General features: G+C 41.9%; 1 protein-coding gene across 1 annotated transcript in view; it reads left to right on the top strand.

Annotated features, from left to right (window-relative positions):
- The window catches only part of npm1b (nucleophosmin 1b), a 117017-nt gene that overhangs the window by 32372 nt on the left and 68336 nt on the right, over positions 1–16309 (top strand). The window contains exons 6-7 of the mRNA XM_073042102.1: positions 2162–2274; positions 7528–7651. Of these exons, the coding sequence (XP_072898203.1) occupies positions 2162–2274; positions 7528–7651 (237 nt within the window). The remainder of the gene's footprint in view (positions 1–2161; positions 2275–7527; positions 7652–16309) is intronic.

Genomic DNA, 16309 nt, shown 5'->3' with positions numbered 1-16309 from the left:
GCCAGTGAAATGGCATCTGCTGTGGACCCGTTGTATTGTTAAGCAAGCTGGAGTGGATCTAGGTTGCTCCTCAGGCATGAGTTGATATGGTTCCTCGCCAGCTTCTCAAAGCATTTCATCGGAGTGCTACTGGATGAAGGTGGTGGATACAGCCCAGTCCAGCACAAGCAAAGCCTGAGTGCGTTTATATGGGAGCGCTGCCAACGGAAAGCAGCATCTATCATCAAGAACCACCAACATCCAGGTTACACCCCTTTCTTGGTACTACACTTAGGCAGGAGGTTCAGAAGCCTTATAGGTCCCACGCTACCAGGTTCGGGAACAGTTATTATCCTTCAACCATCAGGCCCCTGAACCAGTGTGGATAATTTCACTCACCTCAACCTGAACTGATTCTATGACTTTCAAACTCATGTTCTCAGTATTTCTATTTGCACAGTTTTTCTTTTGCACATTGATGTTTGTCAGGCACTGTTTGTTTATGTACAGAAGATAGAACAGTACATCAGAGGAACAGGCTATTCAGCTCACCGTGTTGTGCGGAACCAGCTGAAAAGCAAATCAAAATCAAATACTAATCCCTCCTACCTACACCATGTCCATATCCCTCCGTCTTCCTTACATCCATGTGCCTATCAAAACGTCTCTTAAAAGCCTCCAATGTATTTGCCTCTACCACCGTCCCAGGCATCCACCACTCTGGAGTAAAAAACTTACCCCTCACATCCCCTTTGAGCCAACCCCCTCTCACCATCAATGCATGCCCTCTGGTATTAGGCATTTCAACCCTGGGAAAGAGATACTGTACTCCCTGTCTACTCTATTTATGCCTCTCATAAGCTTGTAAATCTCTATCAGATCTGCCCTGTGCCTCAGCTGGTCCAGAGAAAACAACCCATGTTTATCTAGCCTCTCATGATACCAAATGCCCTCTAAACCAGGCAGCATCCTGGTGAACCTCTTCTGCACCCACTCTGAAGCCTCAACGTCCTTCCTATAGAGGAGGTACCAGAACTGTATACAATACTCCAGATGTGGTCTAACCAGAGTTTCATGAAGTTGCAACATAACCTCTTGATTTTTGAACTCAAAAGGTATAGTTTTTTGTAAAATTATATTCTTTTTCCTGTAAATGCCTGCAAGAACATGAATATGGTAACGTATATGTACATTGATGATAAATTTACTTTGAACGCATCTGGCCTTTTCTCACCTTAGCCACATAGCCAGGGAGCCTAAGACTTTTGCACAGAACTATCGCAATTTTACGTCTTTCACTGTACTTCTGCAAAAAGAATTAATGACATGTGAGTAAAATTTGATTTTGATATTGGTGTCTATTGTGGACTGAGAGTGGGAAGGGGGCAGGGAGAGGGGAATCATGGTTGGGAAAAAGAGGGAGAGGGGACAGAACTGGAAGCACTAGAAGATATTCTGTAATCATCAATAAACCAGTTGTTCGGAATCAAATTACCTTGTCTTGTGTCTCGGGGCTGGGTGTGTCTGCATTCGAACCACCACCATCCCGACACTTCCTTCTCTGCCATCTGTCCCACACCCCACCTGTGGCGCACCGCCCTCTCTATTCCCAATATCCTTTGTTTCCTGCCGGATTTACAAACTTGCTCTCTGCTCCCCATTGACAAATACAGAACTGTGCAAAAGTCTTAGAGAGATATATATATATATATATACACACACACCTGAGAGTTTTACACATTACTGTATATTCTAGGTATAAGAGCAGGCAGTTTTGATTGCTGGAGACCCACTATCAAAGCTCCTAGATATCACTGCAAAAGATTCTTGGGAAGAGAAGAGTGGTTCAGGCAGGAGGCCCGTTGCCATTTGTGAAAGCCAGTTCTTTGGAATGTTTGATCTTGTATTCACTGAACCTACTAAACCCTAACTAACCAGCAGCCAGTGTCCAGCTGAACACGATGGATATGCTATGTTGACAGCGGAATGTGTGGTGATATTTATGGGCTGCCCCCAGCACATCGTTAGGTTGTGTTGGTGTTGCATTTCACTGTATGTTTCGATGTGCAGACAGTAACTAAATGAATCTGAATCTGAATCAGTCTGGAAATTCTCCACTGAATAGAGATTACCACCTTGAAGTAGCAGCCAGCCCTGAACTAATTGTCTTTTATGTTTGTAGAAAATTGCAAAGTTGGAAAAGCCGACAAAAGCTAAAACTAAAAGTGACGAAGGTGATGACGCTGATGATGAAGAGGACGATGACGATGATGATGATGAAGAAGATGATGATGAGTGAGTAGTTCTTCCTTTCCTAATCAGCCAAATAAACGGTGGGTGCCTCTTTCAGGCATCTTCCCCCTTCCTTCTCAGTCCTGAAGAAGGATCCTGGCCTGAAACGTCGACTGTTTACTAGTTTCCATAGATTCTGCCTGACCTGCTGAGTTCCTCCAGCATTTTGTGTGTGTTGCCTTGGATTTCCAGCATCTGATGACTTTCTTTTGTTTGCAACATGTGTCTAGATGGATGCAGGGAAGGAACGGGGCTTGTTTTGCTGCTGTTTTGTTGCCTGTTGTGTTCTGTGTTGTTCTGTTGAACTACGTGGGCATGCTGTGTTGTCGCCGGAATGTGTGGTGACACATGTGGGCTGTCCCCAGCACATCTTTGGGTCTGTTGGTTGTTAACGCCTACGACGCATTTCACTATATGTTTCAATGTACATTTGATTAATAAATCTCAATCTGGATGCTCAGATCCCTCTGTGCATTAGTGCTCCTAGGAATCCTGTCACTTATTCCGTAAGTATAAGGCATTTGATAAGGCCAGCATGGTGTTCAAAAAACATATGAAGGTATGCAGTTACCTGGACGAAGGGTGCCATCACTGTAAAGGAGACTGGATAAACATTGATTAGATCCCATTTATTTCAGGTATTGTAAGATGTGTTCCAGTTTTGGTGGATAGAAGGGAGTGAGAGATGACATGATTGTGATATGACTAATAGTTATTAAATATTGGCACTATTGGTTTTTTATTATCATGTGTATTAAGATAGTGAAAAACATTTGTTTGTATGCCATCCAGACAGATCATGCCATACGTAAGTACAACAATGTAGTTAAAAAGCAAATAGAAATATAGCTCCTGCACCTAATAGAGTGGCCACTGAATATATGTTCACGGTCTTCTGCTGCTGTAGCCCATCCACTTCAATTGAACTGAATTGAATGATCTTTATTGTCATTATACATAGGTACAATGAAACTCTGTTTGGCTTCCTCTCAGGCAATCAAACAAAGCGGTAGATAAAAACAAGACAGTAATAGAAAAACAGTATTAAATAGATAAGTAGCAGAAAATAAGTTGCAGCAGCACCAGAATATCACAGTAATGCACAAAGTGCCGTTAGTGCGAGTATTTGAATCCTTGTGTGTGCTCACAGTTTCAGTCATTGTTCTGTGGGAGTGGTGTGATGGGGGCCACAGCTCTGGGGTAGAAGCTGTTCCTCAGTCTATTTGTTCTGGTTTTTAGTGTCCTGAACTTTTAGCTGGACAGCAGCAGGTCAAACATGGAGTGGCCGGGGTGTGTGATGTCTTTGGTTATGCTGATTGCTTTCCTCCTGAGTCTGCTGGAATAGATGGTGTCCAGTCCTGGGAGCTCCATCCTGACAGTTCGCTGGGCCGCCTTCACCACGCGATGCAGGTCTTGTCGCTCAGCGGCTGTGCAGCTGGCATACCACACGGTGGCGCTGTTGGTCAGGATGGTTTCAATTGTGCTTCTGTTCAAGCAGCAGATATAGTGGGAGTTTGGCCTGTTTCAGCTTTCTGAGGAAGAAGAGTCTTTGTTGTGCCTTTTTTACAAGCAGGGAGGTGTTGGATTGTCCATGTCAGCTGCTTTGACAATGTAACTCCAAGGAACTTTAGGTTTTTCACACTTTCCACTACCTCTCCATGTATATGGAGGGGGGTGTGTACTCTCTCCTTTGATCTCCTGAAGTCAGTGGTCATCTCTTTTGTTTTAGAAGTGTTAAGAACCAGGTCTCGTTGTCCTTACACCACCCCATCAGATGATCCACCTCGAGCCTGTAGGCTGTTTCATCCTTGTCTGAGATCAGGCCAACCACTGTGGTATCGTCGGCAAATTTAATTATGGAGTTGGAGGTGTAGATAGGGTGCAGTCATGTGTGAAGAGTGTGTAGAGCATAGGGCTCAGCACACAGCCCTGCGGGGTGCCTGTTTTTAAGATGAAGGTGGTGGAGGTGTGCTTACCAACTCTGACTTGCTGTGGTCGGTCTGTGAGAAAGTCCATGACCCATGAGCACAGGGAGGAACCAAGGCCAAGAGTGTTCAGATTGCTGACCAGTTTATGGGGGATGATTGTGTTAAATGCAGAACTGAAGTCCACAAATAACATCCTCACGTAAGTGTTCGGTTCCTCTGAGTGAGTCAGAGCAATATGGAGGGCTGTTGTGATTGCATCTTCTGTGGAGCGGTTTGCCCGGTAGGCAAACTGGTGTTTGTCCAGATCAGGTGGGATTGTAGCCTTAATGTGTGAGAGCACAAGTCTCTCAAAGCACTTCATGGCTATGGGTGTCAGCGCTACAGGGCGATAGTCATTCAGGCACTTCACAGCTGATTTTTTGGGCACTGGGATGATGGTTCAATGTGGTGTGCATTCAGAGATGCTTTTCTACACACCGCTGTTGTAACACATGGTTAGTTGAATTACTGTCAGCTTGACCCAGTCTGGCCATTCTCCTCTTACCTCTCTCATTAACAAGGTGTTTTCACCCACAGAACTGACACTCACTGGATGTTGTATGTTTTGTGCACCATTCTCTCTAAACTCCGGAGACTGTTTGGAATCTCCGGAGAGATAGCTCACGTGTGGTGTTAATTCTGGATCAAACTTGAATCACTAAAGAAAGCTCAACAGCTATCACATCCAACAAAGTGAAACTAAGCAACGTAGGTGATAACAAGGCTTCACTCCCAGACGATCCCTTTGACCGTAAAAACATGGAGGAATTTCAGTCTCTGAGAGCATCCTTCAGGAGGCAGAACTCATGGAAAGCATCGGGCCCAGACAGGGTACCTGGCCAAGTGCCAAAGGCCTGTGCTGATCAACTGGCTGGACTGTTCAATATCTTTAACCTCTTGCTTCAGCAGTCTGAGGAACACACTTGCTTCAAGCAGGCTTCAACCATACCAGGTGGTAACCTCCCTCAGTGGCTATCATCCAGTAGAATGTACATCACTGTGACGAAGAGCTTTGAAAGGCTGGTGATGAAACATATCAACTCCTGCCTGAGAAGCAACTTGGATCCTCTCCAGTTTGCATACTGGAGCAACAGGCTCACAGCAGAAGCCATCTTATTGGCTCTTCACTCAATCCTGAAACATCTAGACAGCAAACATGCATATAACAGGATGCTCTTCATTGATTACAGTTCGGTATTCAGTACTATCACCCCCTCAAAACTAATCAATAAGCTGCAAGACCATAGTCTCAGTATCTCCTTGTACAACTGGATCTTCGATTTCAGACGCTACTCAGTCAGACTGGCAACAACATCTCCTTCACAGTCTCCTTCAGCACAGGTGCACCACAAGGCTGTGTGCTTAGTCCCCTGATCTACTCACTTTATGCTTATGACTGTGAGTCTAAGTGCAGCAGCAGTGCCAGATACAAGATTGGCACTGGCAGAATCAAAGGTGGTGACCATTCAGCATATAGGATGGAGATTGAAAATGTGGCTGAGTGGTGCCACAACAACAACCTCTCACTCAGTAAGACCAAGGAGCTGATTATTGACTTCAGCAGGAGGACACCAGAGATCCATGAGCCAGTCCTCATTGGGGAATCAGGTGACTAGGGTCAAATTCCTTGGTGTAATCATTTCAGAGGATCTGCCCTGGGTTCAGCAACTAAGTGCCATTATGAAGAAAGATGGCAGCACCTCTACTTTCTTAGAAGTTTGCGAAGATTCGGCATGTCATCCAAAACTTTGATAAACTTCTATGGACGTACAGTGGAGAGTATACTGACTGGTTGCATTGGGCGTGGCATGGAAACAGCCATGCCATTGAACATAAAAGTATTGGATACTTCCCAGTCCATCACAGGTAAAGCCCTCCCCACCATGGAGCACACCTATACGGAGCGCTGTCACAGGACTGGAGCATCTATCATCAGGGACCCCCCACTGTCCAGGCCATGCTCTCTTCTTGCTGCTGTCATCAGGAAGAAGGTGTAGGAGCCTCATGATCTGCACCACCAGGTACAGGAATGGTTATCATCCCTCAACCATCAGACTCTTGAAACAAAGGGATAACTTCACTTGCCCTAATAATGAACTGTTCCCACAACCAATGGAATCACTTTGAAGGTCTCGTTGTGTTATGTTCTTGATATTTACCTCTTATTTATTTATTACTATTATTTTGTGTTTTTTCTTTTTGAATTTGCACGGCTTGTTGTCATTTGCACATTGATTGGGGGGGGGGTGGTCTTTCATTGATCCTATTATATTTCTTGTATTTACTGAGTATGCCCACGAGAAAATAAATCTCAGGGTTGTGTATGGTGATAAATATGTGCTGTGATTAATAAGTTTACTTTGAACTTTGAACTTGGGTATGTGTAAAAATCCCAGGAGATCAGCTGTTTCTGAGATACTCAAACCACCCTGTCTGACACCAACAATCATTCCCCAGTCAAAGTCACGGAGATTGCATTTCTTCCCCATTCTGATGTTTGGTCTGCACAATAACTGCATCTCTTGTCCATGTCTGCATGCTCTTATGCATTGAGTTGCTGCCACGTGATTGGCTGATTAGGTATTTACATTAACAAGCAGGTGTACAGGTGTACCTAAAAAAAATTACATAAAATATACTGTGAGTATTGTAGCACCTAGATGAAAGTGTTATAGTTCTGGAGGAGGTCAGGGCAGGAGAATGAAGGGAAATACCTGAAATGTTTTATAATATCCTGTCTATATATGAAACCCTAATCAGCGAAAAGGTAAACGTGAAAGATTCTAGAACTCGAACTTAAAATTCGAAGAGCATCCATGGAAAGAGAAACAACTAATGTGTTCATCTGTTTGGAGCAGTGTATTAGTCGCTGCAGATGCTGTCAATCTTTTTGTCAGCATTGTCCTCTCCTATCAGATTACTTTTTCTGCAGCCCTTTATCTTTTCCACCTATCACGTCCCAGCTTCTCACTTCATCTTCTCCTCCCCTACCCACCCACCTTCTTCCTTGCCTGGCTTCACCTATCACCTCTCATCTTTTACTCCTCCTCCTCTCCAGCTTCCTTTTCTAGGTTCTTCCCCTTCCTTTCCAATCCTGATGAAGGGTCTCAGTCCAAAATATCAACTGTTTATTCCCTTCCGTAGATGCTGCCTGACCTATTGAGCACTCTGGATTTCCAGCATCTGCAGAATCTGTGTCACAAAGTAATTTGTGTTTATATTTTGTGTTCTGTTGGAACTGGAAATTACTGTTTTTTCTTCCTCCTGAATTTACCATGTTACCTTTCAGTGAGGAAGAGGAAGAGGAGGAGGAGGACGACGAAGATGATGACGATGAGGAAGAAGATGACGATGAGGGTGATGAAGATGAAGAAGATGAGATTCCAAAGACTCCTCTGAAAAAAACAGTTAATGTGAGTTAACATAATGCTTGCCACAATTGTAGTAATTAATGTAGACAATACAAGTGATCTCCACAATGATGTAAATGATCAAATGACATAATAGAAGCAGTAAGTGTCACGTGATGATGCAGTTGGGTGTTAGTAGGAGGCAGAATGCAGAGACGCAACCTTTACAAGTTGGTCCAAAGCAAGATTCCAATTCGAGTCTAATTTAGTACCGTTGCTTTGTGAAGACTTTTTGGAGTTCTCCAGATTATGAAGGAAGTTGGTTCAGAGATCTTGTTTTCATGGTGGCTGAAGATTGCAGAGCTGTGGGGTTATAAAGAACGAAGGTGTGAAGTTATAGAGGGATAGTAACAGAATTGTGCCTGTTACGGTGAAGGGATACGGGGAGATTTTAAGTCAGTATATACAAAGGGATGCATTAGTCAGTGATGATGCTGTTTATTCCAAAGTAAATTACTTTTGTTATCTGTCTATCTACCAATCTGCTATTTATCTATTTATTTATTTATAAATGCATTTTCTTATATTTCTCTTAAAAGATTTTTGATGTTTAAACAAAGCAACTATCATGAATTACATGGACATTTATTGTAGATCCCCATGGTGTTTATAAATTCCATCATTTTTGGTAATTTTGAAGTACTTACTATTTTTCGATTATAAGGATATGGAAGGCTGTGCGGATAGCCACTTGATAAATAGTTGCCATTCTTAAATGACCCTGAAGAATATGTATTTCAGAGATCACTGTGCTTGATCTCCAATTGAGTTAGATAAGTTGTAGACTTTATAACTCATGTTCTTGGTATTATATATTTATTTATAATTACTGTTTATTCTGGACCTGTGCATTTTGGTTCAATTCAGTGACTGCCCCAATTAGATGAAGTTTCATGGAAATAATTAAAAAGGTATAAAAAAAGACAAATTGTCATTTAACTGTAACAATTTATGTATTTAAATGAAATACAAATCTAATTAGAACACTAACAATACAACTACAGTACTGTAAAGCTGTGTATTAGTTTCTAATAGTAATTGAAGGAGGAATTAATCTACAGTTTGCTGCTGTATTCTTTTGATTGACTTTAAATGAACAAATTCAGTGCTAACATCAAGTGGAAATAATGGAGGACTTCATACAATGCTTTCAGCTATTGCATTATCCAAATATTACTTTCATTGTAACATTCAAAATGATTGTCAATACCTTCAAGTTCTTTGTAGTTTCTAATAAGTTGAAGTGAACTTATTTCATTTCCACTGCCAGCCGTTTCTGGCATCTCCAAGCCTCAATACTTGAAACTGCAGTGAGCAAACAAGTTCTGAATTATCTTCCTGAATATTTCTCCAACTATCGGAGGATCAGAGATGAAGAGGGTCAGTAACTTTAAATTCCTGGGTGTCACTATCATAGAGGAGATGTCCTGGACCCATCATATAAATATAATTGTGAAGAAAGCATGACAGTGCCTGTACTTCCTCAGGAGTTTGTGCAGATTTGTCATGTCATTAAAAACCTTGGCAAACTTCTATACACGTTTGGTAGAAAGTGTGCTTACTGCCTGCATTATAGCCTGGTATGGGAACCCCAATGCCTTTGAACTGAAAATCCTTCAAAGGGTAGTGAACTCAGTGCAGTGCATACTCCTGACCATTGAGCATGTCTACATGAAACGTTGCCATAGAAAAGCAGCATCCATTATCAAAGATCCTCACCACCCAGGCCATGTTGCCATCAGGTAGAAGGTACAGGTGCCTCAGGACTCGCACCATCAGGTTTAAGTTACTACCCCTTAATCATCAGGCTCTTGAACAAAAGGGAATAACTACACTCATCTAAGTACTCTTTTATCTTGTTATGTCATGCTCGTTATTTATTGCTGTTTATTTATATCGGCATTTGCACAATTTGATTACAGTTCCTGATGTTTACGGTTTATAGTTACTGTTCTATAGGTGTGCTCAGTATGCCCACAGAAGAAGAATCTCAAGGTTGTATGTAATGATATGTATGTACTCTGATATTAAGTTTACTTTGAACATTGAACTATCAGTGACAGAAACTATTGCTTTTTGAACACCAACACATGCCACTGATGCAAGTTAGAAATTGTTCATAATAGTCTCCTATCCCAATATTAGTATCTCAAGTAAATGAAGAGAGTCCTGGCTTTTTAATCAATTAGTTTTTGGTCTTTAAGAGCTGTCCAAAATAAGTGGCTGGCCCAATTAACCAGAATCTACTGTGTTTGATTCTTATGTATTTGCACAGTTTGTCTTCTTTTGCACACTGGTTGCTTGCCAGTGTTTGTATGCAGATTTGTTTTCATTGAGTCTATAATAGTTCGTTGTTCTAGTGTGAATACCTGTAAGAAAATGAATCTCAGGATAGTATATGGTGACATCACGTACTTTGATAAACAGTTTACTTTGAATCTATATCTAGGAATGTATGAAACCTCTACTCACTGCATATTTCACTCACCCTATTAATAACCTGAGCAAAGGAACATAATCTTAATGAAACAGCCATTAATATTAACATTAACTTGAGATAATGTTCACTCCCACGGCAACATTCAAAGCAGGTTTACTGGGCATTTGTGCTTTGATGTTTGTGGGATTTTGCTGTGCACGTGAATCAATGTTGAAGCTACACTTGGAGTATTATGTACAGTTTTGGTCGCTCAGTTATAGGAAATATGTCATTAAACTAGTCTGGGTGCAGAAAAGTTTTACCAGGATGTTGCTTTGCCTTGAGATCCTGAGTTATAGCAGAGGTTAAGTAGAGTAGGACTTTATTCCCTGGAATTTAGGGGTGACCTGATAGAGCTACATAAGATCATGAGGGCCATAGACAGGGTCAGAGCACATATAGTCTTTTTCCCAGGTGGACGTGCTAAGAACAAGAGGGCATAGATTTATGATCGGAGGCAAGAGGTATATAAGAAACATCAGACACAGCTTCTACAGGCAGTATACCTGGAATGAACTGTTGAGGTGGGCATATTAGAAATATTCAAAAGCCGAGTACATGGATGGGAGAGGTTTAGAGAGCTGCAGGCCAAGCGCAAGCAAATGGGAATAGCTAGCTGGGCAGCATAGTCAGTGTGGATGAGTTGGGGCAAAGGGCCGTTTTCTATGCTGTAGACTCTGTCTCTATGACAAATCTGCAGGAATGGATGGACAAACAAGAAAAAGTGCACAAAATGCTGGAGGAACTCAGCAGGCCAGGCAGCATCAATGGAAAAGAGTAAACAGTTGACGTTTTGGGCTGAGACCCTTCATTTGGGATTGGAGGAATGTGGATCCATTTAATGGAATTTCATTTTGTTATGTGTTGTGTTTTATGCCCCAGGCAATCATGGTCTTTTCATGTCCATGATTGTTTGGGGAAATGTTTCTACAGAAGTGGATTGCCTTTTCCTTCTACTGGGCAGTGTCTTTAGAAGACATGTGACCTCAGCCATTAACAATACTCTTCAGAGATTGTCTGCCAGGCATCAGTGGTCACATAATCAGGACTTGTGATCTGCACCAGCTGCTTACATGACCATCCACCACCTCCTTAGGCAATCCCTTGGAAGAACATCATACTCGATCACATTACCACAATGGAAAATGTACAGAGGCATCACAGGTACATACAGTAGGTACAGAGAAGAATTATTAGTTAATTTTTTTTGTGATAATAATATTCCACATGTGTGTGTGAGTTAAGTATACAGGTGGCCCCTGTTTTTCGAACATTCGCTTTACGACACCTCGCTCTATGAAAGGCCTACATTAGTTACCTGTTTTCGCTAACAGAAGGTGTTTCCACTGTTACAAGAAAGGGCAGCGCGCGCCCCGAGCAGCCAAGCTCCTCCCCCAGAACTGCATTCTAGCCGGCATTGCTTAAACACGTGCTTGTGTTTATGTCGATTTAGTTTGTGCATCCGTTAGCAAGATGAGTTCTAAGGTATTGGAAAAGCCTAAAGGAGCTTGTAAGGGTGTTGCACTTAGCGTGAAACTAGACATAGTTAAGCGTTTTGATTGTGGTGAACAAAGTAAGGACACTGTCCACGCGTTGAACCATTTGCACTATTTATATGCAGAGAGAAAGAATCTTGAAAGCTGCCAATGTTACTGTTGGTTCTGCTCGTGGCAAAGTGATCTCTCTTAGTCGGCATCCAGTAATGGATAAAATGGAAAGTCTATTGCTTGAGTGGATTGATGGGTGTACAAAGCGTGGTGTTCCATTAAGTTATCTTATACTTAAGGAGAAATCAGTCAGTCTTTTTAATAAGCTGAAACAGAAAGCACTGGACGATGGTGGTGAAGGTGTGGTGAAAGTGGAATTTAAAGGCAGTCATGGGTGGTTTGATCGGTTTCTGAGGCGAGGGCAGCTTCATAGCTTAAAGTTTACTGGAGAGAGTGCTTCAGCTGATACTGAAGCTGCCGAAAAGTTCCCAGAAGAATTGAAGAAAATAATTACAGAAGGTAGTTATTCGTATAAGCAAGTGTTTAACTGTGACGAAACTGCAATGTATTGGAGAAAATTGCCGAGCACCTCAACCTTTGATGACTCAGCCTTATACACTATCATCAGTGTGCACGCACGCTTTCTTTCCAATTCTGGTAAGCGAAACTACACTGTACATACATTATTTCTACTTTATGTAGGCTGTGTATTTTTATGTGTTATTTGGTATGATTTGGCAGCTTCATAGCTTAAAGGTTACTGGAGAGACTGTTTCCGCTGCGTACTGAGATTATACACTACGCCAGATAGTGCTGCAGTGATTGCAGGAAAGTACTTCTACTTTATATAGGCTGTGTATTTATCATATCATTCCTGCTTTTAATATATGTTACTGTTATTTTAGGTTTTATGTGTTATTTGGCATGATTTTGTAGGTTATGTTTTGGGTCTGGGAACGCTCACAAATATTTTCCATATAAATAAATGGTAATTGCTTCTTCACTTTACGACATTCCGGCTTACAAACCGTTTCATAGCAATGCTCTACCTTCGAATAGCGGGTAAACCTGTACTGTGTTGTGCACCTTGGTCCAGAGGAACATTGTTTCGTTTGACAGTATACGTATGTGCGATTGAATGACAATAAACTGAACTTGAAAGGTGTACGGTTTAGTAAGTACTGTGTTTGTGCCTGTATCACGGCAACACATGCGGGCTGCCCAGCGCAATCCTCGCTGACACGATGCATTTCACTGTTTGTTTTCATGTACATGTGACAAATGGAGTGAATCTTTATCTTTACCTGCATTGTCAATCACGTCTGCATCTCATCTTCCCCACTGCTATCAGACCTCTGGACCAGTCGAATCTTTCACATACCCTTGCAGCTGGTGAAGCCGTGTTCTCGGACTCTTACCCCTCTCTCAATTATTCTGTTATTGTCCATTGTCCATCTTCCCTGCCTTCTTGATCTGTTGATAATTATTGATTCTGTTCATACATTCACATTTGATTATTGATGTTTGTGCATGTGACCGTTCTGCTGCCTGTTGATTGCTCAGGGCTCTTTACATTATTGTCTTGTAAGTCGTTGGTTGCTATTGTGATCTCTGAAGATCTATCCTGGACCCGACATATCGATACAATTACAAAGAAAGCACAACAGTGGCTATATTTCATCAGGAGTTTGTGGAGATTTGATATGTCACCAAAGACGTTTTCAAATTTCTACAGCTGCACTGTGGGGAGCATTCTATTGGCTGCATCACCGTCTGTTATGGGGTGGGGGGCTATTGCACAGGATCAAAGTAAGCTGCAGAAAGTTGTGAACTTAGTCAGCTTCATCATGGGTAGTACGGTGGCGTAGTGGTTAGCAGAACGCTTTACGGTACCAGTGACCTGGATTCAATTCCCGTCGTTGCCTGTAAGGAGTTTTGTATGTTCTCCCTGTGACCACGTGGATTTCCTCTGGGTGCTCTGGTTTCCTCGCGCATTCCAAAGACGTACCTGTGGATAGGTTAATTGGTCATTGTAACTTGTCCCATGATTAGGCTGGGATTAAATCAGGGGATTACTAGGCAGCGCGCCCTCGAGAGGCCAGAAGGGCCTGTTCCGCGCTGTACGTCAAAAAGTAAGTAATAAATCATGGCCACTCCCCTCTAGCATCTCGGACATCTTCAAAAGGTGGCATCCATCATTAAAGACCCCCATCACCCAGGACGTGCCCTCTTCTCATTGTTACCATCAAGGAGGAGGTACAGGAGCCTGAAGGTACACACTCAACGATTCGGGAACAGCTTCTTCCCCTCTGCAGTTAGATTTCTGAATGGACATTGAACCCATAAACACTCCCACACTACTTGTTTTGCTCTACTTATTTAATTTAACTCTTTAATATGTATATATACTTACTGTAATTCATGTTTTTATTATTACATATTGTAGTGTATTGCTCCTGCTAAGTTAACAAATTTCATGATTTATGCCGTTGATACTAAACCTGATTGATTCTGAATCTGTCTTTTATAGTATTGTCCTGTGTTTTATGTTTGGCACTGAACCACAATTAATTCTGGTATGTTTCACATACTGGTAATAAAGTGATTCTGATTTGGATTAGCGTTTCTTTTGCATGACTTCAGTTTGCATTACAATCTTCCGCTGTTTTACGTGGGTCATATTTATTGTTGTACTTAATAGTGCCATGTACACTGCTTACCCTGTAAACCTCACAAGAGTAAGGAATTTTATTACACCCTTGTGTATATAGCAATAAACTAAACTGGATTTAAATGAATAAAACCAATTATGGCCCAGCAACATAATTGACTTGGATGGAGTACCTGGGTTAGTGAAGCTCAGAGAGGTGTCCTGCACCATATAGCCACTAGGTTGTGTAGCTGACTCTCTAACCAGTCTCGGGTCTTTGTAAATGTGTGGAAAAGACGGTTGCCTAGAAATTGGATTATGGAGTCCTTCTTTTTGCAAGGCTTTTGTATTCCAAAATTGCAGTAAATTACGTTAGACAGTTTTGAAAAAATTGGGCAGGGTAATTCAGGTTGCAATCTAGTATAGTGTATTCCATGTGTTGCCAGCATCAGACGTCCAGTAAATCATATATTTTGTGGTGTGAGTGAATGTTTCAGTCCCGTTGGGTCCTGTGATCACTTCTCATTGAGCAATTTCCGTTGCGACGGACGGAACGGCTCTACAACGGGTAGTCAGAACTGTACAACCTGCTGTCAAGGGCACACGGTATATACAGAAAGGTACCGGAAACGGGCCAGTTGCATCATGACGAATCCTACCCACTCTGCTCATGGACTGTTTGTCCCACTCCCGTCAGAGAGGAGGCTACGTAGCATCCATGCCAGGACCTACAAACTCAAAAAACAGTTACTTTCCCCAAACTGTAAGACTGATCACCACCACTAATTAATCATTTCCTGTCAGTCACCTTAGGTATAGACACTCTTGTGTCTAACGTCACTTTATGGACATAAAATCAATCTATGTATATAAGCTAACTTGTGTGTTTATATTTATTGTGCTTTTTAATGTAATTGTCTTCTTTATTTTATTGTGTTTATTTTTGGTGCTATATCAGATCCAGAGTTAACAAGTATTTTGTTCTCCTCTATATTATGTATTGGAATTGACATTAAACAGACTTAAATCACAATAAGGATCAAAGGGGCACTATACACGACTTAACACTTACAAAATGCTGGAGGAACTCAGCAGGTCAGACAGCATCTATGGAGATTTGGGCCAAGACCCTTAGAAAGGACATGGCTATGCATGGCTTTCTTCATTTAGGTATGTTTTAAAAGGTAACTCTGCTCATGTCCAGGCACTTTAGAGGGCAGCCTCAAACCTCACTGGTTTGTTCATGCACATTCCAAAGTGCTGGGCCTTTGCTCAGAATATCTGTAACTCTACAGGAAGTTCCACGAGGAAATCTGCAGATGCTGGAAATTCAAACAACACACACAAAATGCTGATGGAACGCAGCAGGCCAGGCAGCATCTATAGGGAGAAGCACTGTCGACGTTTCGGGCTGAGACCCTTCGTCAGGACTAACTGAAAGGAGAGATACTAAGAGATTTGAAAGTAGTGGGGGGAGGGGGAAATGCGAAATGATAGGAGAAGACCGGAGGGGGTGGGATGAAGCTAAGAGCTGGAAAGGTGATTGGCGAAAGTGGAGAAGGGAAAGGATCATGGGACGTGAGGCCTCGGGAGATAGTATCTAATACAGGAGTTCCCAACCTAGGGTTCACGGGCCCCTCGATTAATGGTAAAGGCAACACACTTTCCAGTGTTTATTACTTATTTATTTGTTTTTTATATTTCTTACTGTAATTTATTGTATTTTTGTGCCTTGCACTGTACTGCTGTCACAAAATGACAAATTTGATGACGTATGTCAATGGTAATAATAGTGATGCTGATTTTGTGTGCCAAGGAGGAGATAACCCACAACAGTTTATCAACAACTTCTTGCCCTCCGCCATCAGCTTTCTGAACGGTCCATGAACACTACCTCACCCTTTGCTCTCTTTTTGAGCTACTTATTTGTTTGTTTTTATATTTCTTATTGTAACATAGTAATTTTTTAAAATGTTTTGTACAGTGCTGCTGCTGCAAAATGCCAAATCTCACGACGTATGTCAGTGATAGTAAACCTGATACTG

This window comes from Hemitrygon akajei, chromosome 4, assembly GCF_048418815.1.
Source record: "Hemitrygon akajei chromosome 4, sHemAka1.3, whole genome shotgun sequence".
Lineage (NCBI taxonomy): Eukaryota > Metazoa > Chordata > Chondrichthyes > Myliobatiformes > Dasyatidae > Hemitrygon > Hemitrygon akajei.
The sequence above is the reverse complement of the archived record's forward strand: the minus strand, read 5'-3'. Positions and strand labels throughout refer to the sequence as shown.